We start from the raw sequence: 27,678 nt of genomic DNA, 5'->3' as shown, positions 1-27,678 counted from the left end.
ATGTAGAAACTAAAATTCTGGATAAAGGCGAAAATAAAAGTGATTGACTTGGACCAAGTATTTTATTACACGTCACGTGTTGGCTGTAATAAAGAAACTAGATATAAGTATAATGAAAGCTTCGTTTGTATATATTGCAAAAGCCAAGGGGTTTGCAAACCACGGTATGTATCTTACAATTTAAATTTACAATCAATAATCTAATTTAATTTAGAATTTAACAATATTCAAATTTAAAATAATATATTCAATGTATTTAAAGTGCTAGGGCATATGTTGAACTGGACGATAATACTGGAAAGATAGCTGCTATTATGTTTGGTGAAGTAGCAGAAGAGACATTTAGTTGTTCAGCAGTTGAGTTGATGGAACATTCTGGAGAGGTATCTTTTAAAAATTTTATTCAAAAATTGAGTTTGGTTATAATAGTTAATTAAAAACGAAATTGGGTTTTAATTAATTATGTAAAGCTATTCATTTTTTTTTTTTTTTTTGTAGGAACATCAACCATATATTAAAAGCGTTGTGGATAAATTATCAACAAAAATCTAGAAGATTCAAGTTTGTGCAGACCCAGAGAAACTGAAGGAGAAAAAACATAAGCATTATAATATCCTCTCTATTGAGGCAATGCAAGATGAGAAAAATACTAGATCGTCATCCTATAATCAAAATTATCTCAAATAACTTTCATAAGACTATAAACGACATTTATTTATAAGACCATATTATAGCTTCAATTAATGCTCTTCTTTTGCTTGTGATGTTAATTTATATGACATAAACATTACATCGTTATTTAATTAAGCCAAAAAATTATGTCCTTATTAACAAAAAAATTAATTATTAAAAAAATATATATATAAACTAAGCAGATGTGCATTGCACGTTGCTTTTACCTAGGGTATATATATATATACATGACTATACCAACAATCACTACAAAAAAATTATTTATTTTTTATCAGTTAATTCTTGTTAAAATGAATATTTTCTACCAATATGAGTCTATTATTATCACAAAAAGTCATTTTATTGCAAATAAATCGTTATAAATGCTTATTTGTCTTCTAGTGAGTACTGCTAGCAATAGTAGTGATCTTCTTTGCCTCTCAGCGTTGTTGTTGAAGCTTGGACGTAAGATTTTCACTTCTGTTTAATTTGCTTTCTATTGTTTTCCCCCTAATTTTCTGGTTCTTTTACTCAAATACTTGATTCGCTTCCTCTTCTAAAGAAATTAAAGATGTATGTTATTTAAACCCCAGTAGATCTTAGTATCGTAAGGGCAAAAACTTCTCTAAATTACATTTACCTTCTTCCTATATTTAAAAACTGTTTTTATGTGTCATGGTATTTTGTGTGGAGAAATGCTACAGTCACGAGAGATTTCATAAAAATAAATATATAAATTAACATCATTTCATATGATACGTTAGATTTATTTTATAATAAAATAATTTTTAATTTAATGTTTCATATCAAACTATATCAATTTATATGTTTATTATTGTGAAATATTTTTGTGAAGAGATTTGGTATTCAGGACACCAAAACACGATGCCCTCAATACAAACAGCTCAGTTAAAATGAGTGGACTGGACAGAGAAGAAGATTTGGATATGGCAGTGACCCATCCCTGCCCTGCGGTCTCTGCTGGGGATTTGGAGCCTCAGACGGCGTGGCCTAACAAAGTACGACCAGCCTAATAAAGTTAAGGGCCAAACTGGGCTACAAGCCCACTTTAACTCCCCCGACTTAAAAAGGAAAAACTTCCCCCGACTAAGCCGAATGAAAAATTAAAAAAAAAAAAATGATTCAAGCGTAAAAGCTCCCCGAGTCTTTATTTAATTGCAAAGAGTTACTTGGATTTTGATTTTGGCATTTTACACATTGAGTTCCCGCAAATTGGATTTATATTGCATACTGAACTTTTTACTTACAAGTCTTCATTTTTGAATTATAGTAATTGCCAAAGTCAGTCTTTATTTTGTATATTATGTTCCTCAAATTAATAGTATTTGGGACATATCCTTTTATTTAAAAAATAAAATTTTTGTAAATATATCCTTCAATCAAAATCTTTTCAGATTTTTCTAATGATCTAGTTGTCATGTGGCAATAGTGACATGACAATAATTTACGTGGCATTTTGGTATAAAATAAAAAAAAATTAAAATCTAAATAAATGAAAATAATTTAAATAAGGATAGCTGTTGTCATAAATATGGGTATCTTGTTAGTTTAATGAACTCGTGACCATGCTATGCGCTCTCTCTCTCAAAAGCACCCAGCAAATTGGGGACTCCCACATACACATATTATTTTATCTATCAAACTTAGCCATATCGCCTAAAGTTAGCATAACTTTCAACTTTATAATGGAGTTATGAAATTCGAAATCTTCACCTCTAAATTAAATTAAAAAAAAAACAACCTTAGGCATTGATATCGAGACACCTTCTCTATCAATTAATAATCATAATTCTTAAATCATAAACAAATTAAATGCAGCAGTCAAAACCATCACACATTTACGAGCCTCATTATTACCCTTTGCCAGGTCAGTCCATCAGAATTTGACACTTTTAAATTCAGTCTTGCCCTCTCCTGACCGTACGATCATGGCGATGTAACCTTATAAGTAGCCGACAGCCTCTGATGAGACAAAGACCGGTCAATTTCCTTTTTGCTATGCTTCAGTGGCTCTTTAACCTTCCACTTATATCCGGCCACGTCTCATCCATCCGCATCATCCGGATAAGAGTACCGATGATGTTACGTGCGGCTCTGTATAATCCCTCCGCAAGGAGATATCGACCCCTCCATCTGCGTGTTTGACATGTGGACGGCAACGAAGGCGGGACACAAGGAGCGTAGAGGACAAGAGTGGAGTAGGGGCGCGTGAAGGATGAGTGACGTGACTAAAGTACGATGAAAGGCTGTCTTTGGGAATAGACAGACAGCACCCGCGTAAAAGCCGAGGGGTCTCTGCCAAAGTTACCTTTAGATTACGTTAGGTATATAAGCCTATCTTATTTTCAAACTCATTTCATCTCGTTTTGGGATGTGTGTAGATGTTGAAATGAGTTGAGTTGAGTTAAGTTGAGTTGTGATGATAAAATATTATTAGAATATTATTTTTTAATATTATTATTATTTTAAAATTTGAAAAAGTTGAATTGTTTATTATATTTTGTATTGAGATTTGAAAAAATTATAATGATGAATTGAGATGAGTTGAGGTGAGTTTGGTAACCAAACAAAGCCTAAATGTTACGTTTTAATATTAAATTTTAATGTAAAATAAAATAAAAATAATATTAAAAAATGTTTTCTATATAACTTTTAATTTTAAGATACATTTAATTCTACACCAATCTCAGTTCATTCTATTTAATCATTATAATTTTTTTAAATTTCAACGTAAAATATAATAAACAATTTGATTTGTTTAAATTTCAAAATAATAATAATATTAAAAAATAATATTCTAACAATACTTTATTTAATTTTTAACTTTAATCTCAATTCAACTCAACTCAACTCAGTTTAACATCTAAACTCAACCTTAATATTAATCTATCTCATCTCATATGTGAAAACAAACGAGGTCTAAAATATCTAGCCTTATTTCATTTTATTTTATTTTATTTTATTTTATTTTATTATTACAGTTTTTTAAACTCACGCGTAAAATATAATAAATAATTTATTTTTTTGTAATTCTAAAATAATAATCATATTTTATTTAATTTTTATTTTTTATCTAAAAATATTTCATCTCATCTTACTATCTAAATAAAGCATCTTAAGGCCCCTTTGGATAATGAGATAATATGAGATATGAGATGAGTTGAAATAGTCTATAAATAATAATAAAATTATTAATTAAAATCGGAGATGGTCGGTATCTAAACGGGCCTTGAGCATTGGTATTAGTTTCATCAAAAGCTTAGCTAAATGTAAAATATGATAAATTTTATCAAAAGAGAGTTGCATTAGATTAGCTAAATAGATAAGTGAAAAACTTTAAGTTACAGTAAAATGGATGTATTTCTTCAAATTTAAAGAGTTACTGTTTATCCATCAAATCAAATTTATTTTTATTTATTTTTAATCTCCAACTGTATTTTTTATTCACATTTAATCTCTAACCGTCTTGGAAAAATAATGTAATAATTAAATTAACTTATTAATTGACATATTATTAGTGTAATTATAAAATATAAAAAAAATATTATTATTTTGATAAATTTAAATACTAATGTAATGTGAAGTTATAGAAAAAGAAATTTTATATATATGAAAAATATGTAATTTTCATTAAAATTTAAAGACGAATCTAATAAGTCCAATACTAATGCTCTAGTCATTGGTTTGGCTTTTCGATCATTTGACTCTTTCGCTGCTGCCCACGCGCTTCGACAACTTTTTTTTGTGACCTGTCGACTTCTGAGTAGGGACCACGTGATAAGAAGAGCGTACGTGTGTAACACGATGCAGTTTGGGAATGCAGTGCAGTCAAAGATTATTGGTACAGATTTGGGAAAAAAATGAAATTCCGAGAAATATTATTGGGAGGCATTTGGAAAAAATGATTCGGAACGTGATGGCTTGATGTGCTGACTCATAAATATAATAACTATTATAGAAAATTAATTGTTGAAAGATAATTAGGTAGCTAGGCGGTGGATATTCTGTTAAAAATTGGAAGTGGGCATTTGTCCCATTTCATCGTACGTTACTGTTTGGTAGCAGGGAAAAAATGTTGGGAGTTAGTATCGCTAGGTAGAGTGGTACTACTGAGTGGGTCAGTGCGGCCACGAAGATAGCACAGATATCATGCAGATATATATGTTATGCAAGTTGGCGCCACTGTCACTTTGTTCTACTTGGTAGAATCATGATTTTGATGGGAATTTTCGGCTTTTAACTCTAAAGAGGGACCCAAAGAAAATCATCTTCATGTCTTGTATTATAATATAGTTTCAACCGAAGATAAGGATTAAGACACGACAAATGTTAAAAAACATTTTGTTCGATCTTTCGTCTTATATTTTTTAATTATTTTTTATTTGCTTCCCATGAATCCCCTAGTACTACTACTGTTGATCGAGCAGTTGATCATATGCATGGAAAATCTTTTGTCTCTAAAAACTGAATGATCAGAATGATGGCCGAGTGTAGGAACAAAAACCAGGATATAAATTGTTTTACACGTTTAGCTGTTAGCTTTTATATATCAAAAGGTCATGTGAAGTGATATGCGTCAATATTGATGAAGACATTAACGGCATCATATATATCACCCTTATCTTATCTTTTCTTTTCCCTTTGAGCAGACAATAACATCATCGACTTGGCCATAAAGCATAACATAATTTTATCCTTAGTTGACATTGCAAAAGAGATTAATCAAATCGGAATGATTTTGTCCTTAGTTTCTCATAAAATGCATAATTATGAGAAAATAAAAATGATATTTATAGTTATAGAATATGCAAGCATTGCGCACTCTTTATAAAAAAAAAAAAGTGAGTAAATATGAAATTCATATAAAAATAATAATTTTTTAATAATAGATCCTATTCTTTTTCAAAATGAATGCGCGGTACTTACACAACCTATAACTGTATTTAGTTATCTCCATAATATTTGTTAAATTACTGCAATTTAGTAGTGGAGATATAGTACAAGTACAAACTCATATAAGTTATGTATTTACACCTTATAACATAGTTTTAAATTCCATTATGTGACCAAAATTTTCTATTTCATTGTAGTATCCGGTATATTATACCTCCTCGTTCCATTTCACTCTAAATCCAGGTCCGTTTTGGCCATTTCGGTTAAATTGTACCCATTTCGGGCCCTATTCCATTTCAAACTGTTTATAATTTTCTTGTGCTTTGATAACATTTTTGTAAATTTTAAATCCATATGGTATTTAATTAATTCTATAATATAAAATGTATTTATATAATTTTAATTTTTTTGTAACCTTAAATATGTCTCCTCATTCTCATTTATTTTTAAATATCATTAGTTTTAATAATTTCTCTATTCTTTTTTCTTTTTTCTTTTTGTTGAGTCTCAACTCAAGTTTGTAATTTTTTAAACACATATTCATTTTATACCATTTTATAAATCTTCAATTCTTCCATACACACACACATATACATGATGCACACTTACATATATATGTATGTATTTATTCTATTAGTTGTTAGTTTATATATGCATATAAATATTTATATATAATATATAATTAATTCTGAAACGGTATACGAGAATGCACCGGTATCGAAATGTTCCATTCCAGTACTTAAACTGGAATTTAAAACATTGCTTTACAGCCTAGTCCAAAAAACGTTTCGATGAAGTCTAAAAGATCAAAGTAAGAGCCACTATAAGAGATGATAAGTAATGTAAATATGGCCATGAGCTAGCAAAGTTGAGAATATCAACATGATGTGGAGGAGATTTGAGGCTTGTGCATATGGCCACAAATAAATTACCACTTGGGCATTTGCGAGTATAAATACTTAGGATTTTATTCTTTACAATTATTTTGATGAGTATGAATTATAACACTGACTAATTATTTTAAAATATAAGTTTAGACGAGATTTAGACTTTTATAAATGGGTAAATAGATTCTCATGAATTAGTCATCTCATCATTATAATTTTCTAAAATTTTTCATATCAAATATAATAAACAATTTAACTTTTTCAAGTCCTAAAATAATAATAATATTTTATTCAATTCATCTAAAACTAACCCATTTTATCTCATCTCATCTCATCCCACTATCCAAACGAACCCTTAATCTACTCGATCGTAATTTTGAGAATTTTTTTGGTTCAATTTGATACCACCTTTTTAATTGATGGGCAAGGACTTTGGAAAGAAGCTCCCTTTGTAGGGTCTTCTACAATTCTTTGTTTGGCCAACTTTAAGAAAGTAATACTTTTGTTTGATCAATTTTGAGAGAATCTGCCAACTTAAAAGGCTCTCTCAGTACTGCCATTGTTAGAGCAGTTATTTATTAGGTAATTCGTACTGCTAATTAAGAAATTTGAATATATTATAATGCTATAGAAGATGTTGATACCAACAACGACCACAAGCGACAAACGAACGATTGTTGTGAGAAATTAGTCAAAAGACACTATTATAGGATTGGTTATTGTAGGGATAATAATTTTTAATGATTAACAAAACACTATGATATCTTTTGCCTTATCGACTTTGTCTATGGTTGTTTTTACCCAATGGTGCACGTGAGTCTTTGCTATCATCATTCCCATTTATCCTTATAACGGCCAAGTGCTAAAAGAGATTTCTCTTTTTATCTTTCCTGAAAAGCTACTCAAACTTAATTAATACACATTGACAATTACTTTATTATGTGGCGTATGACCCGTACTTAGCCAGCAAGGCCAGGGAATGTATATTTTGGGCGCAAAGCCCAATATTAGGGCCCAGTCCAAAGACCCAGGGAAGCCATTAATATGCAAAAAGAGGATTTTCCGTAGCTCTTTCATGATGGCTGCTCAAAGTGGTTGCCGGAGTGCGTGCTAAATCCAATTACGGTGCATCCTAGCTAGCGTTAGAGGTACGTCTGCGGATAGCAAATTGAATGATCTCCCGATTAAGAATACAAGGATGGAGAAAGTAGATGTGATAGGATGTGCATGCATTTCAATTTATCAAATATACTCTTTTGACTGTGGTGAGGTGAGAAAACGTGCGCATGCATGGCAGTCATGCATTTATACAAGTACGACTTGTTGGACTCACCCACCGGGGCGGGGATCGATGCGCAGAAAAAACTATACATCTAGACGTCGAAGTACGTACCAGCTAATTGAAGATTCAGGATCGAGTACTCGAGGGAGATAAGCGGCCGTGAAAAGGAAGGCATCTCTTTTGTGCGGGTGGGAACTGAGTCCTCACGGAAAAAGCTTGATATGACAGACTGCGAGGCAAAAGGAAAGATGATAATAATCTGGCAATCTGCCATCCCATAGTACTCCTGCAAACATGGGTGTGGACACATCCATTAGATACTAGCCCAGCTGTTGCATTCAATACATGAACACATGCATATCTTGATTTGGTTATTAAACTTCTTTTTAACTTATATCAATTCATTATTATAAATTTTTAAATTTTAATATAAAATATAATAAATAATTTAATTTTTTAAATTTTAAAATAATAATAATATTAAAAAATAATATTTTAATAATATTTTATCATCTTAACTCAATTCAACATAAATTAACAAGATCGAATTGTATAAACGAAGTGGTCCAACCCCGTGTTCAGCAGACAAACGGAAGAAATTACAACCAAAAAATGACTTTTAATGCAAGGCCACCAAGGTTTACAATAAGTAAAGAGTAAATTGTTCATATTCCACGTGCATGTTTCTTTTTGCAACACGCAATACTTTTTCTTTTATTATAATAATAATAATAAATTAATAATAATAATAATAATAATAATAACAACAACAACCACTCGTGCTGCTTATCTAATACTCGTCGATATAAAGAGAGGAAGAATATGTAGACATTAATGCTAGTAACTTAACCTTTCTCATGTACTCAGTCGGGAGGTATGTATATATATATATATATATATATATATATATATATATATATATATATGTTAAAATATAAAATAAATAATAAAATATACATCTTCTTATCAGTTTAAACTTTTGAGATAAGTAGTGATTTCATATAGTATCAAAATAGATATATTGAATTCGAATCCTAACTCTACACTCTATTCTTATTTAATTAAATATTTCACGTGTTGAGTCATCCTATTAAGAAATAATCTGGTCTACACGTGAATGAGAGTATTAAAATATAAAATAAATAATACTATTTATTTTTTTTATCAATTTAATCTTTCAAAATAAATAGTAATTTGATAATGCATGGGTTAACAAGAATTTGATCTATAAAATATATTTTTCTCCCAAAAAAATAAATTATTTTTGAAATAAACTTATCCAAAAGCATGATTCATTTACAAATTTACAACAAGAAACAGGTGGACAGGATGTTTAAGATGCGCGTGGGGGAAGGAGAATTCCCGAAAGAGGATAAAAGCAGGGAGAGAGTGATGGCCAATTGGACATAGAGTAGTAACCCGTTCTGTCCGGGCTACTCGGTGGGCCTACCCATCTCACAGGAGAGAGAGAGAGAGAGAGCGTATAAGGGGCCCATTACACATCATCTCTCTTTGCCAGTGATGGCTCTGCTAAAGCACCTGTCACTTTCCATCACTCCACACATCACCTTTTTACACTTTCACCCTCCTTTTCAAAAATATTAGGGCATAAATATAATGATATTACTGGGTATATTATTAACCTGCCATTTCCATTTTGTCCAACGTTTCCAATATATACTTTCATGGTAGGCATGAAAATCGATTTTGGTGGCCCAAAATGCCACAAGCAATGACTCTCTAGTAAGTCTAACCATTGGGTGTATCCTGTCCATATAAAGTAGACAATTTTACCGTGGGTTTCTTTTTCCACATGTAAGGCTGGCAAATCGAATTTATTAGTTTTATTCAAGTGATGAAAGGAGACTTTCATGGAATATATAAGCACTCGAGAGGGACCCTTTGATAGATGTAAATTTATGTCATTTTCTTTTTTGGTGAAAGATTGAGTAGCTGGTCGAGCCATCCTCTTTTTGGGTATAGTGTTAGTAATTTTGGAATGGAATAAATAATAATAATAATAATAATAATAATCCTAACTTCTCAATCAACTTTAAAAGAACAATTATGTCTACTTGCGAAAATGACACACAATGTTCTTTATAATTATTTTGTTTTAAATTGAGAACATTTATGTCAAGTTTAGAATTTATATATATATTTTTTTTATGAAACCTTACTATTATATATATATATGTATGAGTTAGTAGTATTTTTTATTTTTTATTTTTTTGAGTTGAGGGAGAGGGGTTTCAAACTTAAGAACCTCCATTTTAGAGACCGGAGATTATGCCAATCAGATCACATTCAAATAGGCGAAGTTAGTAGTAATTAATCAGTAATAATGTTAAATAATTGGTAAGAATATAATTATTTAAACTAAAATCTTGATGAATTATAAAACTACTTGGTCTATAAATCAAGGGATTGATTTATCCAACCAAGCTGAAACTAGGTGGCATGTATAATGGATCCTCCACCTTGTTAAAACCCAAGATGTATGATATTAGTACTCCTACAATTCCTAGTTGGGATTGGGCTTAAAATGTCAATTATTCATAAAAGAAAGCGGCTAATGTTTACTACTTTGCTTAACTTAGAACAATGCAATTAAATTCGATGCATAATTGCTCCAACCACAGAAAAAAGGGGTCATTGTTTCATGGATTTAGCTGTTCCCTAACGGCTTAGCCATAATGTGCTGCGTTTATCATTGCTTTTTTGCCTAAGAAAACAACTCATAATTACCCGTATAAGGAATCTATACCAAAGTCAAAACTTGAGGCAAAACTCAAAAGTAAAGTAGGTGTGTTTTGTAGGAGAAAAAAAAGGGTGGATGTTCTAGACATTATGTAACCTATCTATGCAAGTACCAGTTACAAAAGTCTGCCATAAATGAGTAGCGGCATAGGGTATTCAAGTAGCATGTACCTTTGTTTCTCTTCGACAAAACTATAGCACAGTGACCTTTCAAAGTGGAGCTCTTGGTGTGTCTCAACAACAACAAACACTAACATGTAAAGTTACAGACGCAGTAGAAGAAACCAGACCAATCGTCCAAAACAAAAGAAAAAAGAAAATGAAACTGCAGATTCAAGATGTCTTCAATGGAAGGAGGACTCCTTTATTCTTCTCGGAAAATAGTTGAAAAAAAATATCGGGATTGAACATGTACCGCTCAAAATCGGTCCGCCTAATAATTAGTCGAGGAAGTGGGGATACGAGTGAGATTTGGGGAAGAAGAAGGGGACAGAATAGACATCCTCCCGGAAATACAGGGAAACCGTACATAAATCTCTTCTTTTCAGTTGATGATATTTATATTGGAATTTTTAACTACCAACGCACTACAGTCCTAGCTCTCTCTCTCTCTAACTCTCTCTCTTGCTTTCCCCGTAAGCTCTCACTGCCACACATTACTGATCACACCCAGCAGTCGCAGCAGCGTTGCAGCAGCTGCAGCGAGCTCAGCCTTCGGACCAGAGGAAACAAAAGCAAAAACCTAAAGGATTACCCAAAAAAAAAAAAAAAAAAAAAAAAAAAAAGAAAGAAAACAAATCTCAGCATTGAAAGTCCAAACTTTTGTTCTCAATCTCCCCCACCCCCAAAGCTTTTGATTTGATTGGATAGCCAACAAGGCAACAAACCCAATTCACCCTCGTTTCCCATACAAAGCGTGAAAGCAGTAGAAACAAACAGAAAAAAAAAAAACAAAAACAAAAACGAAAAAGAGGGGGGGCTTTTTCTCTTTTTGAGACTCCAAACTTCTTTTTTAGCAATGCAAAGCCACAATTGCTACCGTCTACCTCTTAAAAATGCAGGCATGAACCCCCCCCCCACTCGCTCTCTCTCTCTCTCTCCCTGTCTCTCTTTCGCACTCTTTTTCTCGTTTCCAAAAGCGCTTTTCTTCAGCTTCTGCTTTGGCTTTATTGTTATTTCACAGTTTAGGGGCTTTTGATTTCATGGGTCTGATCGATCTCAACACAACGGAGGACGACGAAACGCCGTCTTCCGGTTCCTCCGCTTCGTCATGGTACTCTGCCTCTGCTCTGAGTGCTTCGGCCTTGGCTTCGGCTTCGTCGGTCTGCCTGGAGTTGTGGCACGCGTGTGCGGGCCCACTGATTTCGCTTCCGAAGAAGAATAGTGTCGTGGTGTACTTCCCGCAGGGACACTTGGAGCAGGTTCCGGATTTTCCTCTTGCAGCCTATGATCTCCCTCCCCACGTGTTCTGTCGCGTTACTGATGTCAAGCTACATGTAAGCACCTACACGAGGAATTATGGGTTTAACTATATATGCTTGAGTCTTCGTGTGTTTGAATTTAGTATCTTTGTGGTGGAACTGTAGTAGTAAGTGAATGCTATCGGTTATAAACTTATATGCGTTTGAGTTTGGTGCATCTTGATTGTCTTTTTATGGGTTTATTCTGGCCGTGTTTGGTTACCGAGAAAACTGGGGGGGAGGGGGGGGGGAATCGAAGAAGTTCTCTTTCTGTGTGTTTGTTCAGCGCGACTCGACTCTACGAAGTTAAAAAGACTGATTGAATTGATTCGAGCTAGTTTTAATTTATTTATTATTTTTGGTGGGGGTGGGGGGTATATTGGGATTTACAGAAATATACATTCTTAATTTTTCTTAACATGGTTTCTCGGTGACTCAATGGAGTGTCGAAAAAAATTATTTTGTGTTAAAAATGCTATTTTGTTCTGGATTTGATGTGAAATGTGTGTTTATTGGGGCAGGCGGAGGAGGGCACCGATGAGGTTTATGCGCAGGTCGCACTGGTTCCTGAAAACGAGGTGAACTATAACAAAATGCTACGCATTGCTTGGTTGCCCATAAAATTCAGGGAAGAGGAATAAAGTTTAACTGCCGCAGTGCGGCTGTGCCTATTATTGCTCGTTAGCTTCATCGAATTGAGTATTTTATCTCTTGAAGATCAAAACAACATAAGCAAGACTATCAGCTTTATTTTTTTACAGTCTTTCAGTTCACAGATTTTGAATTAGACATTTCTGTGTTTTTCCGTCCTTAAAAAATTTACCCATCCTTGTGTCTCGATTTCATGGTTGAAAGTTTTCCGTGTCTCTACTTTCGTGTTGAAAACCTAAGAGGTAATTTTTGCTTTTCATGGATTGTCGTTCTGCATAGCAATTCGAGCATAAACTTCAAGAAGGGGAAATCGATGCAGATGGGGAGGAAGACGATGCTGATGTAGCTGCAAAGTTGTCCACACCCCACATGTTCTGTAAGACTCTTACTGCTTCTGATACTAGCACACATGGAGGCTTCTCTGTACCTCGTCGAGCTGCTGAGGACTGCTTCCCTGCCCTGGTAATCGTAGTAAACATTTTTCCACTCCACGTGTATTTTGGCTTCACCTAGTTTGAATCGTAAACCCATACTTGAATGCACATATTTGACCCACATACGTGCGTCAGTTTGTACTTCTTTCGTTGTATATGAACTTAAGCAGTTTGTCACTGCAGGACTATAAGCAACAGAGGCCTTCTCAAGAGCTTGTGGCGAAGGACCTACATGGTTTGGAATGGAGGTTTCGACATATCTACAGGGGTATTACGGATACGTATTTCAAATAAAGACAAGCTTATTGTACTGTGATGAAGCCTGCTTATTCACTTTTTGTTTGAGCAGGGCAACCGCGAAGACATTTGCTCACTACTGGGTGGAGTGGTTTTGTAAACAAGAAGAAGCTTGTCTCTGGAGATGCCGTGCTCTTTCTTCGGTAAAAACATTCTCATCGAGGAAATTTGACATTTTTTTTGTGATTCTGAACTAAATATTTGCTCCAGGGGTGAGGATGGAGAATTGCGACTGGGAATCCGAAGAGCTGCTCAAGTTAAAGGTAGCGGCAGTTTTTCGGCTCTCTGTAGCCGTCAGATGAATCATGGCTCTCTGATGGATGTGGTTAATGCTATATCTACTAGAAGCACCTTCAACATTTACTATAATCCAAGGTATTAGCTGCTGTCTTTTCCTTGTGTTTGAACAAAAAATGTGTCAATTGCTACTTTCATGTTAACTAGCAGGCTAATTTCACCAGGCATGTAGAATCTTAGCTTTTGGTCTTTAGTGTATGGAGATTGAAGTTCAATTCCCTATCAAAGCTTTACCTATAAAAAAAAAAAAAAAAATCCGTATCAAATCTTAACTTTCTTTGAGGTGCTCACCAACAGCTTGGAAAAATGGTGTCAAGAAAATTATAATAGAAAAGGTCCCCAGTTCTGTGTTCCTGTGCATGACTGAGACCATCTTTTCTAAATATTTGTCTACTTTTTATTTATGTAGTTATTTCATGCTTACAAGTTGAAAGATTCATTCTTTCCTTGCTAACGAGTGATGTAATTCTAAAATTTTCCGAGTATATCTAGTAGGGCCAGTTCATCAGAATTCATAATACCTCTCCGTAAGTTCTTGAAGAGCCTGCAACATTCTTTTTCAGTTGGAATGAGGTTCAAAATGCGTTTTGAAGCAGAAGATGCAGCTGAGAGAAGGTTAGGCATGTTTGACTTGCACCATTTTTTTCTTTTTGCACCACTTAAGATAACTTAGAACAACTTAATCTAATTAGTCTTTCTATCCCCCTTCTTTTGGTCAGATACACAGGGCTTGTAACTGGAATAAGTGATATGGATCCTGTTAGATGGCCTGGTTCAAAATGGAGATGCCTACTGGTATGTGTTTTTTTATCAAATGCGTACTGGTATGTATGTATAACAGGACTTGATCATCTTTACAATAACTTGTTTTTCTTTTTCAAAAAATATTTGGGTTTTCAAATGTAATTAAGGCTTGTTTATTGAAGATTGGATCAGGACAATAATCTATGGCTTTACTTGTGTTGTGTGAATGTATATATAAAATCATTTCTTACTATTCATTGTACTTTCTCTTGTATCCTGTCTGGTTTTAAAAATTTCTGTCCTCTTCTGCAATAGTACCTACAAATGCTATACTTCATCGGCTGCCATTGTAGCTTCTCTTTAAATAAGCTTAATTAGTTAATTATTATTATTATTTATCATACTTTTAGGCTATTAAATGTATGTGTGAGGCTTGAAATCCAGTTCTTAATGTACAATAAGATTTTCTAACAAAACGAGACTGGAACTATTTTGAGTGTTTGAAACCCATTCTACAGTCAACTTGAAGTAAACTATATCAAGAAATTGTCAAAAACATTGGGTTACAGGAGCAGTGTAACTATTTATGTATTTGAGGTAGTCTATGGTATCAAAATTAGGGGTGCTACCTGCCCTATACAGGGGGTGCCACCCCGCCTCCGGCCCTGCTCTTTCACCATAGCCGTCTGTCCCCGCTGAACGGGCTGGTGGATTACTCAGTCTACCGTCCGGCCATTGCAATCTGAACCTCAAATAAATTTTAAACCCTAAACTAATAGATCCAAAGTTCATAGATCCAAAAATAAACATAGAAATCCAAAGATAAGTCTTAGATAAAAAAAAAAATGCTCATGGGTCTGCCCACCACCACAGCGCAGGTGCCGTGGGTCTGTGCCCACAACACAGCTTGGCCGTGGGTCTGCGGAGCACAGTAAAGGAGAGGTTCAAATGAGAAGAAAAAAAATAGAAGGAGAAGAAGAGAAGAAAGGGAGGATGAAAAGAAGAAGACGAAGAAAAGGAGAAGAAGAGGGAGGAGGTGGAGAAGAAGAAGAAAATAAAAGGAGAAGAAGAGAAGAGGTTGTGCGGCATTGGAAGGAGGAAAAATGAATGGGGAGATAAAATGTTAGGGTTTTAAACTTTATATACCTAAGCAGGCAGGTGGGTACCCTGCCTGGAATCTGCCCCCTTAGGTATATTAAGTTAAGCCTTGGCGGGATGGGTAAATTTCCTGAGCAGGGCGGGTTTGGGTGACCCGCTCCCCACCCCTAATCCAAATCCACTGCATTAAGTCTCCTGTCTTCAAGCTGAATTTGAATGTGTGCATGTTTACACAAATGCACATGTGATGCTAATGTATGGCCAAAAATGAGCCTCAAACCTTGAATGTCAAGGGGTAGTGCTAACATTATGCAGAATTGTTTACTTATGCCAAAAGGAAAAAACCATTTTCTAGAGTTTATTATTCTTCTAGCAGATGGGATTGGAATCAACTTAGCAGTCAACTTATGCCTGATGTCCTTGTGGATACCGACAGGTTTCTGATCTATTGTGACTGTTTATTATTGGTTGACTGCTAAGTTGTAACTATTCAAACTATATACGTAATGATCATTAGCCATTGAAGTGATGTCAGGAATTTGGATATTCTGTTGAGTTCTTAACTGTAAATCATTAATATGTTTGGTTGCTTGCTCTTGTGGACTTATGCTGTCTCTATTTCATGACAATTCTGTATATTAAGTTAGGTGTTCACTTATAATGTGATGTGTTCCAATGAAATTGCTATAATTGATGGTGGCAAATGTTCTTGGCTTCCCTTTGCAGGTTAGGTGGGATGATGTGGAGACTAGGCATAACAGGGTTTCTCCATGGGAAATTGAGCCATCTATTTCTCTTTCGGGTTCCACTAGCTTGATGGCGCCTGGTTCAAAGAGGACCAGGATTGGATTTCCTTTAGGAAAATTGGAATTTCCAATTCCCAGTAGGTTCTTCTGCATTCCAAAATTTTTTTTCTTCCCTAACAAATCCTCTTCCTTTTCCACACAACACAATTGACTGGTCTTATTATTCTTCTAGCAGATGGGATTGGAGCATCAGACTTCGGGGAATCTTTAAGCTTCCAGAAGGTCTTGCAAGGTCAAGAAATTTTGGGTTTTACTCATGATGGTATCGATACTCATAATCTGCAGTATCTGCGTACATCTGAAACGAGGAGGTGTATTCCTGGTTCAAATGGTTCTGGGATTGCTGCAATAGGAGATGGTGTTAGAAACCCAATTGTGAACTCTGATATCTCCTATAAAGGCATGGGCTTTGGTGAATCTTTGCGATTCCAGAAGGTCTTGCAAGGTCAAGAAATATTTCCAAGCTTGCCATATGAAAGAGCCCCATCAACTAATGAGGCTCATGGCAATGGTGGCCTTGGAATCCTTGATGGTGTTCAAGTGATGAGCTCGAGGAATGGATGGCCTGGGATGATGCGGGGCAATAATACAACTATGTGCCCATTTTCCCCACCTATGCAAGCTTCATCACCATCCTCTGTCTTAATGTTTCAGCAAGCAACTAATCCAGTTTCAAACTTAGGTTCAATGGATAAGTTCAATAGTCATGAGGATCAGAGAATTAGTAACCGAAGTTTGTCTGTTTCTGAAAAAATTGGTGGAAAGCTCACATCATCCTCACTATATGAGCATAACTTCCGCAGGAAAGATCAAGGAGGCACAAATTCTTCCAGTTTCGAGCATAATCAACTGGTCTCTACACTCCCTCCTTTTGCAACTCAATCCACCTTTGAGGGCACCCAGGATCTAGTTCCCACATGTAAAAGTAGCTGCAGACTCTTTGGGTTTTCATTGACAGAGGGAAAACATGTTGCAAATACTGAGAACTCCACTCCAGCTTCGTCCCCATTGAATCCTGGAGCTTCTTTTCTGCCTCATGTTGGGGACCAGTTCCATCCCAAGCCTCCACTGATGACCAAGGCAGTTGGAACCGCTTGTACCAAAGTAAGCAACCTCTATGCTATAAGATATGCTTTTTGATATTGCATTGTAGTGTACTATTGTTAGGTAGGAAGTGCTGCTTTGTAAGCAAGAGTGTTGTCAACAGGAAACCATTCCTCCTAAGCTAGACATATGTGATTTATCTGATTATGGGTTGGAGCTGGATTTGATATGGAATGGCGTTTTGCTAGTCTGGGAAAATGACGGAATGTTACAAGAATAGTGAGGATGATGCTTTTCTGGAGATGATCCATGGCAGTAATATCTGACTATTCCTTTCCAATATCGGTGACATTATCTTTTGCTCTCTGTATCAAGCCTGAAGCGGGTGTTTTTACTATCTTGAGTAGCACATGGCACATGTCACAAGGCTCACCCAAAGATGCTGGCTTAGGGATGGATGGTACTAAAATGTCATGGTGAAAACAGATGATCAACGATTGACTTCTCTTTCTACTTTCAAGTAGATTCTTCTGGATTTGCCTTTCTTTCCATAGGCACAAGTCTTTGTATACTGATTTATTGACAATGAGCCTGTTTAGTTTTTCCTATGGTTGATAGTTGACATCGTTTTGCAGGAAATTCTGCAATATTTTCACAAGAACTATGATATCTACTAAAGGTGTAGTACTGGTCCCTGAGGTTGCAGAGGAGGATGCCTGTAGTTTGCTCAGATTGTGTTCTGCCATTGGTATTAAAATTATAAATTAGCCTGTGAGGAGATAATTGTAATTATAACCTCTAGGCAACTTGATTGTATCTTAACTTCAAGAACAACTTGTGTTTCTCTATTAGTTTTCTTATGATCGCCTAAAATGATATGTTTTAACATATCATATTCTACGAAATTGGATACTTTTATGGTGGTTGGCTTTTATTTGTCAAGTTGTTTTATCCTTTGTGAACTTGTCTGTTCCAGTTTTGACTGCAACATTTTGATTGTTTTGATTTCTCTCTCTCTCTCTCTCTCTCTCACACACACCCCCGCCCCCGACGAGATTAGCTCTCTTGTTTAGCTTGTTTTCTAGCAGGAGGCTTTGCTCTGTTTCTTGGTAACCTTGTAAATACTGGCGGTAGAGCGAGCTCCAGAATCATAAATTGGGGTCCAGTTTCTTGTGACTCTAGTTGTATGTTGTTGGCTACTTTAAAGCAAAAGAAAATATATATATATATATACTATATCCCAACTCGGAGGTTAGAAGAAACAGCCGCCTAGGCACCTTCTTGAGATCTGGAATGACAATCTCTCTTCATGCACACTTTCCTTATTGAGCTTCTCATTCTTGCAGACCAAATTCTTGGTTGGCAGACATGTTCTGGATAAATCTGGCATAGCTCAGTTTAGACGGTAGCCATTTAGATTTGCTGGTAATACTTGGTTGTCTGTATGGCATGTTAAGTTTCCTTTTGCTTATTTTTTGTGCATAGCTATAGACTCTTTTACAGAACTTTGGCTTTTGGATTTGTTTGTAAACCCTAAATTTAGAAATTTTTGGAGTCAAACTTTTTAATCAAAAACCCAAGGCTTTGTTAAGGAATTGCGCTAAATTTATGAGTTTTATATAAAATAAATTAAAAACTGTGGACATTTTTTTATTATAAAAAAAATAAAAATAACTGTAGGGCTACGTTGATGATGTATTTTTCTTTTCTTTTTTAAGGAAGGACGCGGTGCCGCCGACGCTGTGAACAAGAACCGGCGGGTTTCTCTAGGCCACCAGTTTATTGCGTCGGATCTAAGGGAATAACAAACAACGCGTCGAAGCAGCGAAATGTGAACGTACAGATTCCAGATTCCAAGAAAAAATTGGATGTGAAAGCTAGAAAAAGTTAAAAACCAGATTCCAGATTTGTGAACTGAATCTTTCTTCACCAAACGTGGGTCCTATTAAAAAATGTTTATATTTCTACTACGTGTACGCACGGTGACTGGATCTTTTCAATTTAGCTTGGGATGGTTCTAAATAACTCCAGCTTTTGTTACTTCTTGATCCACTCGTACCAGCTTCAGAATATCTTTAATTCTTCTTACTTGATCCAAATTGTTTGGGAAAAAAGATGGAGATGAGAATTTTGTGAATAATAATAAAATAGTTAGATAGTTTGAGTTAATCATAAATATCTCATCTTTCGGATGATCCGACAAATCTCCGAGGCTGATAAATACTTCAGTTTGTTGTTACAATTTTTTACAGGCCAATGATTTTGTCCTACTATGTTACGAGTCAAACTTTGCACACCCATAATGATGCAAGCGTCAAGTGTTCAAGTTGACCATGCATCATGTGGTTGGGAAACAAAACAAGGTGCAAGAACCCAGGTATATATGCACAGCTACTCACTATTTGTTTCTAGACTTGAATTAAAGCATCTCTCAGGTGCCGGCGTACAACAAAACTAAACCCCCACAAATCATATTACAGAGAGAGAGAGAGAGAGAGAGAGATGGTCGAGGAGGAGGTGACAACAACTGTGGAACGCACCCTTGAAGCAACACCAACATGGGCTGTGGCAACTGTGTGCTTCGTATTAATTCTGATCTCCATTCTTATTGAGCAGTTGCTCCATCTTTTGGCCAAGGTATTCTTTCTGTTTCGTTTACATGGATGACCTTTTACCATGCAGAGTATAGCTATAATCACTCATCTATCATTATTTATAAACTGATGTAATAATTTACTGCCCATCCTTTGTTTGTTTGTTTGCTCAGTACTTTAGCAAGAAAAGGAGGAAATCCCTCATTCAAGCTCTTGACAAGATCAAATCAGGTGAGAATCCAAAAATTGAGACTCGGATATTGTTAATGGTTTGTCTTCCTCTCATACTTCTTAGTAGGTACTTGGGCTAATTAAATATATACTCTCTCTCCGTCTCTACTGTGTTCGTAGAATTGATGATGTTGGGATTCTTGTCATTGTTGCTGTCTGTGAGCGAAAAACATATAGCAAACATCTGTATTCCGAAGAGTGTTGGTGAAACATTTCTTCCATGCAAGAGCATGAGTACCGCAAGTGATGATGAGGAAGAAACAAAATGCGCGGAACAGGTAAGAAGCTAGCAGATGCTGAGATAGAACCAAAGCTGATTCTTTTATCGGACTAACCAAAGAAACAACGATCGATGTTCTTGAAAAGCAACTTTCATGCGCCCTTAAACAACAAACTCTATTTCTCGACCTTAAATTAGTCGATGATGATATGTGATGGATTTGCTCGCATTCAAACAGAAAGAAGCAACGACAAGCGCGCTCATCATGCACATAAATTGGCACAAGTTAAAATATAAATGAAATCATTAAATTGATCCTTTTCTGTCGGCTTAAGTGTTAGCTCTTTAGGTTTGAACACGAATAAAATATTTCACATGTTGACAGCTAATTTATTGTTAAGAAAATTTAACCCCAACTCCATACGTAAGTTAGGGTACTAAAATATAAATTAAACGATTAAATTAATTCATTCTTATATACTTAAGCTTTTGAGAAAATGGGTTAAGATCAGCTTGCATTTAAATAATTTTGCTTTCAGCTATACATAATGATAACACTAAGATTTAGTTAATGTGTTGCTGTTTTGGCTGGATTCTTGAACAGGGAAAAGTCTCCTTGTTATCAAGGAGAGGTGTGCAGGAACTACAGTACTTAATCTTTGTGCTGGCCGCCTTCCATATATTCTCTAGCGTTCTTATGTTCAGTCTTGGAATGGCCAAGGTAAGAAGAATCTCAAAGTTTTGAACTTTTTCAAGTACTTTTCCTTTCATTTCCTTCTAGATTTAAGTAGTACTGTAGGGACTTTTGGTTTTTGAGTTTTGACTTCCAGAAGCGTACAAACCCGGCTCATCAAATTATAGCATCAACAGAGAAAACAGAAATTGTATAGGAAATTCCGCTAATGTGAACTTGACAAACCTTCAGTGCATTCTAGAGATATTCTGAATAGGAAATCTAGACTGTTATTACTTGACGTAATTGGCTTTTGTTGTGTTTTTGCCTTTTTTTTTTTTTTTAATCTCTCTAGATGAAGACATGGGAGTCTTGGGAGGCAGAAACTAGAACATTGGAATATCAAGTTTCAAATGGTAAGCTTTGGGGGGCTATATATATGGGTCTAGAATCTGGTTCGTACGTTGATGAAGTCTTTGTGGAGTGTGAACCCTTGATCACAAGGAACTCGAAACCTTGATGTTGATAATTGATAAATGCATGACCATTGAACTCTAGCGACATCTTTTACAAATTAAACTAGAAGAATATTCATACAAGAATTTCATTTTGCAGTCATCTCCCATGCATGTATTTATGGTCATTCATGATAAATCGAGCAAATTCATTCCTCCATTATAAATAAGGACTTTTAATAAAATTGATGTCATTGTCGAGATATATATATATATATATATATATTTCTGATGTGGCTACCAATATTATTGGAAGTTGTCATCGTCATCCACCTTGTAACTAGATAACACGTTATAATATTTAATATACAGATTAATCCCATCTGCATATCAGATTCCACATCACAGGTTCATTAATTACTCAAATATATTTAATTCTCATAGTTTTGATTTCTTTTCTTTTCCCAATAGTTCTTACTGTTCCTTGATTAAAAAAAAAAAAAAAACTAGATCCACGAAGGTTTCAGCTCACCCATCAGACATCGTTCGGAAAGCGGCATCTGAAATTTTGGAGTGACCACCGATTTCTTCGTTGGCCGGTTAGTTCAATGAAAACATGACCATTTTAGACGTACGTCCCTTGTACCGACGGGAGGCTTGATATTATCTTTATATCTTTAATTTCATGCAGGCCTGTTTTCTTAGACAGTTCTACAAATCTGTCTCCAAAGTGGATTATCTCACTCTTAGACATGGATTCGTTATGGTATTGCTACAAACCCATTACCAATTTTCTTGATTTATGGCGAAACTTCTAATTACTAGATATTAATTTGCTGTCTTCTACTACGATTCCAGGCCCACTTTGCAGAAGGAAGTAACTTTGATTTTCAAAAGTATATAAGAAGAGCTTTGGAGAAAGATTTTGGGGTGGTTGTGGGAATAAGGTGAGCGTAAACACAGTTGCTACCTCTTTGATATTCAACTTATAATTCATTATTACTAATTTTTTCTCGGGCATGTTATTTTTGCAGTTGGTGGATTTGGATATTTGCTGTATTGTTTCTGTTCTTCAATGCACACGGTAAAACCTGAACAGAGTAATATCAAATAAATACATATTTAGATCAATGCTAACTCAGAAAATTTATTTCTACTTCTGCCTGCAGCATTTCACAACTATCTATGGCTTCCCTTCTTTCCATTAGCTGTAAGCAAATCAACTTTTACTGCCAGGATTTTTAGCCATGGAGATTTTGCAATGAGATGAGGGATTGTAATGATCTTTTGTATTTGCAGATACTGTTGCTTGTGGGTACAAAGTTACAGGTCATCATAACTAAGATGTGCTTAGATAGCCATGAGAAATCTCATGTTGTTAGAGGAACTTTGCTTGTGAGGCCCAGTGACCACTTTTTCTGGTTTGGCTGGCCCAAATTGCTTCTCCACCTTATCCAGTTCATATTGTTTCAGGCAATTCCTTAATATCCTTTTCCAGTATTTTTCTACCAAAATTCTACACAATAAAACTTTAATTAAAGAAACTCTCGTGGGCTTTGCAGAATTCCTTTCAGGTGGCTTTTTTTGCATGGACTTGGGTAAGGATCCATAAGTTTGTTGTTGTTCATATCATTTTATTATGTAAAGCCTAAGGACCTTCCTAATAACTTGCTTCCCTTTGCAGTACAAATTTGGTTTTAGGTCATGCTTCCATAGAGAGAATGAGGATATCATCATAAGGCTTGCCATGGGCGTAGTTGTACAAATCCTCTGTGGCTATGTGACACTCCCTCTCTATGCTTTGGTCACACAGGTGCTCGTGACATTTGATCAAAACCATAATATATCCAATCGTTGTTGCCAATTCGATTAAATAATCACATTAGAATTATTGAAAATAATATTCTCCATCCTGAATTTTTGCATTCCCAATCACACCAGCAGATTATGATATATATTTTGAATAACTTTTTTGTTCAAGTGGTTGACATAAGAAGAAACTAAAACTGCAATAAGTACTAGTGTAATTAGGGATGACTAATTGGCTCTTACAATCTGCCATATGCGACAGATGGGCTCGTCAATGAGGAAAGATCATGCATTCACAGAGGTTGTGGTTCATGGTCTGCAAAGATGGAGAGCGAAGGCCAAGAAAAACCTTGCTTTGAGCAGCTTCAGAAACACAGATTACCACGCACGCCCTTCGCTAGACGCCTTGCTTGACACTTCACCTTCTCCTGTCATGATGCAAGATTCTGATCAGTAGACTTTGATCTCCCTTGATCAGACTCTGAATTTGTGGCAGTAGAACTATAGATAGATAGTGAAGAAAATGCAAGACAGAGACAATCCGAGGAGATCAAGCAAAAGGTGGGCACTTTCAATGGTTTTGACTTGAGCAGTAGTACTACTACTATTTCGTGAAATTTCATAGCAAGGAAAAAACAGACCATTTTAGGAGAGGTTTTCATGAGCTCGGTGGCCATGTTATAGTCATAGGTAGTTTTGACAGTTTTTCATTTTAGCTCGTGTATGTAATTAGACGATGCCGTTTCGGATGTTCCTCAAGTACTCCGAATGGCACTTTTTTTCTAACCTTGAAAAGAGCAAGAAAATTAGTGAAAGATGAGGAACTTCACTCTTGTTTCATTTATCTACTTGTTAAAAAAAACAGCAGGATTTGAACGATTTACATGCTTGTCTATCTTTTAAATCCGGGAATTACTATACTTCTTTTCTCTCCTGAAATAACGTGCTACTAGAAGTTTTACAGCAAGCAGAATTTGAAACAGATGGCAGCAAAAAGTAGGATCGAGGTACGAGGTGTGCCCCTCCCCTGCATGGGATAAAAAAAAGGTTGACATGCAGGTTAAAACTTAAAACCGAAAGACTGAAGTCTTGATCCATGAAAAAGCATCCCCAAATAATATATGTCACCCCTCTCTACTGCATAACTTCGCAGCAAAAGACTATCCAAAACCACCCCATAAATTTGTATTTTCTGCAAGTAATGTCTGATGGATGTAGCTTCCCGATGAGAATGCCTAAGAACTGCATGCGTCATTTTAAGTCTAATTGCCTTGCCTCAGATGTATAATGTATTCTGGACTTGTAACTACCCATCACATTAGCCACGTGTTTAGGAGTGTCTATTTGTATACCAAACCCCTATAACCTATATATGACAACATTAAAATGTCATAATAATAATAATAATAACAGTAAAAAGATTTGCTGAGCAAAAGATCTTAGGTTTCCCAGCTATGGCTAAGAGTTGGGAAAGATGAATTAAACCTAAAACTCAAAGGATCGTTGAAAAACAGGTTTATCATGTGGTGCCCGGCCAGAGCATAGGCTACTAGGGTGGCTAAGGTTTAAAAAAACAAAAAAAAAAAAAAAAAAAAAAAAAAAAAAAACTTCCAGTTGCAACCTTATCTACAATTTTCTTCTGAGGGACTCTAATAAAATTAGGGATCTTATCTCTTCACCTAAAAAAAGATATCTTGGACAAAAGAGGGTGGGAAGTGAAAGGAAAATTGAAAACAAGAGCTTGCATGGCTGTCTGCTGCCCATCTGATCAGAGACCCAGTCCCAACTCCCATGGCAGAGTGAGGAAGCCAAAAACAAAGACTCAAAAACCATTTGCTAGACTAGTGGGCCCCTGATTCTATTACATCATGTTTCCCTTTCAAGCTTTGATTTTTTTTTTTCCCATCAACAAAAGTGAAATATGCATGTATATATTTGTGATGCTAGCTTGTCCTGCTTGTCACGTAATCTAAACATGCAGGAGAAGGTTTTTCCTCATCAAATGCGTCATTAAAGTTGTCTCAAACCACATCACAAAAACATGTGGAGGACATACATATGGAAGACTTTGTGTGGATAGATGGATCTTTTTTTAGTGTCAAAATAGCACATATGGTGGTCGTAAATTGTAGACAGCTAAGCAGGACAGATCCTGGCCTACATTATTTTAAAGTAAGTGATTCTTTGTCTTCAAGTTAAGCACAAAGGTTTTAGCGGTGAAGAAGAAGCTTTTGCATGCATGCTTGCGTTTCCAACCTGTAAGCCAACTACCATAATCATTAATTTGATGACACAAACTATTAAAGGAGGCCTTTTATTTTTGTCTTTTTTTTCTTTTTTAGACAAATTTTACAAACTATATACTATTTAAAAAACATATAATTTTATTTTTTTATCTTTATATTTTATAAAATATAAAAATATAAAAAATAAAATCATATATTTTTAAGTGATATAAACTTATGTATAGAATTTCACGTCTTAAAAATGCGAGATACACAGAGGAAACCACCTTACTACTATTGTTTTTGCATGTAAAGACAAGGTTCCATAATGCCGCTCACTAGCCCAAACATGCAGCGATACCATGGGCGAAAATGATTGGAAAACAAATAAATATCAAAGAACGTCGGGGCTAAAAGTACTGCACGTACAGCACAAACATTTAAATTAGGGTTGATATCCACGTGGTGCGGAGCGGGGTATCCTTCTCTGCATCCCGCCTCACACCATGAGGGGTCAGAGGTTTTTTTCCAACCTCCCACCCTCGTAAGGCGGGGGCGGGGGCTGCCGGGGAAAAAGAGAAAAAATACCATCCACCCTTTCCCGCTTAGACTAATACATGATTGACTCTAAAAAAAAAAAAATTATTTTAAAAATATTTTTTTAAATTTAAATTATAATATAATTAAAATTATAAATTAAAATTTATAAATACAAAAAGAACTTAAACTCACTAGAATTAAATTTTAAATTATCTTGACATCTTAGATCAATTTTTATATAAAAAATTAAGACAATACAATAGTTATCTTTAAACAATGTGAAGTTTAGTAGGTGGGATAACAAAATATGGGAGCCCGCCGCCCATCTCTAATTTAAATAGTCGACTACTCTTTAACAAACATATCAATTACGTTAAGCATAATAAGCAGAAAATCCAAAGCCTAACTCGAAGAATCAATTGAACAGGTCCCATTCTCGATCCTTTGTTGGTAATTAACATTTTAATTATTTCGTGTGACGCTCGGTCGACCTCTCTCTCTCTATTCTCTCTCTCTCTCCGAGAATGAGGTTGGGACGTTGTAAATGGTGGATGGGGTCCAATTACCCACGAGTCATGTAACATGACATGAAAATCGCGGCTACTTTAGACTAGTCTTCAACTTTACGTGGGTTTTTCCCTCTCTATTATTCACCCAGTTTTTTTCTTCACAAAATACATATAATAATATTAATGATCTTTGTGAGAAGGTTCTTTTTTGGGCGTGCCTTTGATTGGAGATCATGACCCATTCATTTAGCTCTTTCCACGTAGAGTGGACCGACCCACCGCCTCTGATTTTCAAAGTAAACCCTTGCTTGTTATCTTCTACTATATTTCTTTTTTATTTTGTCATTATAATCTAATTCCCCCCTTTCAATTTCAGAATTCAGAAACAAATTCACAAACACTTTTTCCCTTTTTTTAACAAAAAAATAAAAAATAAAAACGGTTCTCACAAAAAAAAAACTTATATATTTTTTTAAGAAGATGGTGATACCTCAATTTATTAATAATCTTCACTTATAGTAGAAGAAAAAAAAAACTTATATCGTGAACCCACCTATTAATAAAAAAATTTGATAATTTAATCATCGAGTAAAGTCAAGAGAGTTCAATATCACTATCTTAATACTTTATTAAATTACTAATAAACTTAAGCTGATAATAAATTATGAAAATCATTTGAATGACATTATTCTCTAATGATATCTATATTGACCAATGAATTGCAACACAAAACTAGGGGCCGAGAATCAAAGAGAGATAAGAGAATTACAAAATTTTGTGACTCCAGATAAATAGAAAAAGACATATGATGGGGTTTCCCACTAGAAAAAAAATTACAAGATTTTATAGTATAGAATAAGTGTTAAGAGGTGACTTGAATTCAGATTGAACAGTGCATGTATCATAGGTTCGCTCGAGCGGAGGTTCACTCAGCTCGAGCGAATTCAGACAGAGAGCTTCGCTCAAGTATCGCTCGACATTCAGCTCGAGCAATATCCAAATCAGAGAGCTTCGCTCAACCCTCGCTCGACATCCAGCTCGAGCGAGTTCAGGCAGAGAGTTTCGCTCGACTCTCG

At 35.2% G+C, this 27,678-nt stretch overlaps 2 protein-coding genes across 13 annotated transcripts; both read left to right on the top strand.

Annotated features, from left to right (window-relative positions):
- The first annotated feature begins 11,099 nt into the window (after window positions 1-11,099).
- On the top strand, window positions 11,100-18,308 carry LOC121264956 (auxin response factor 3-like). Of its 12 annotated transcripts, none has more exons than XM_041168356.1 (13): window positions 11,100-11,576; window positions 11,699-12,011; window positions 12,497-12,553; window positions 12,906-13,088; window positions 13,244-13,328; window positions 13,410-13,500; window positions 13,568-13,732; window positions 14,138-14,269; window positions 14,374-14,449; window positions 16,223-16,379; window positions 16,475-17,406; window positions 17,510-17,658; window positions 17,982-18,197. In XM_041168356.1, the coding sequence occupies exons 2-12, from the start codon at window positions 11,718-11,720 to the stop codon at window positions 17,624-17,626; spliced, it is 2,289 nt and encodes a 762-aa protein (XP_041024290.1). In that variant the 5' UTR covers window positions 11,100-11,576; window positions 11,699-11,717; the 3' UTR covers window positions 17,627-17,658; window positions 17,982-18,197. The 12 variants fall into 12 exon arrangements, with proteins under 12 accessions (XP_041024290.1, XP_041024291.1, XP_041024299.1 ...); XM_041168357.1 differs by having other exon boundaries at window positions 17,510-17,661; XM_041168365.1 differs by lacking the exon at window positions 17,510-17,658 and having other exon boundaries at window positions 14,150-14,269; window positions 17,982-18,308.
- A 1,438-nt stretch (window positions 18,309-19,746) lies between these two features.
- LOC121264958 (MLO-like protein 6) lies at window positions 19,747-24,178 on the top strand. The gene is made up of 14 exons (XM_041168367.1): window positions 19,747-19,983; window positions 20,114-20,171; window positions 20,292-20,449; window positions 20,996-21,112; window positions 21,420-21,480; window positions 22,030-22,118; window positions 22,211-22,285; window positions 22,378-22,466; window positions 22,554-22,603; window positions 22,689-22,729; window positions 22,819-22,992; window positions 23,082-23,117; window positions 23,204-23,332; window positions 23,591-24,178. Exons 1-14 carry the CDS (start codon window positions 19,849-19,851, stop codon window positions 23,783-23,785), a joined length of 1,407 nt encoding a protein of 468 aa, XP_041024301.1. The 5' UTR covers window positions 19,747-19,848; the 3' UTR covers window positions 23,786-24,178.
- Window positions 24,179-27,678: the final 3,500 nt, after the last annotated feature.

The sequence above is a fragment of the Juglans microcarpa x Juglans regia genome, chromosome 5D, assembly GCF_004785595.1.
Source record: "Juglans microcarpa x Juglans regia isolate MS1-56 chromosome 5D, Jm3101_v1.0, whole genome shotgun sequence".
Classification (NCBI taxonomy): Eukaryota; Viridiplantae; Streptophyta; class Magnoliopsida; order Fagales; family Juglandaceae; genus Juglans; species Juglans microcarpa x Juglans regia.
The sequence above is the reverse complement of the archived record's forward strand: the minus strand, read 5'-3'. Positions and strand labels throughout refer to the sequence as shown.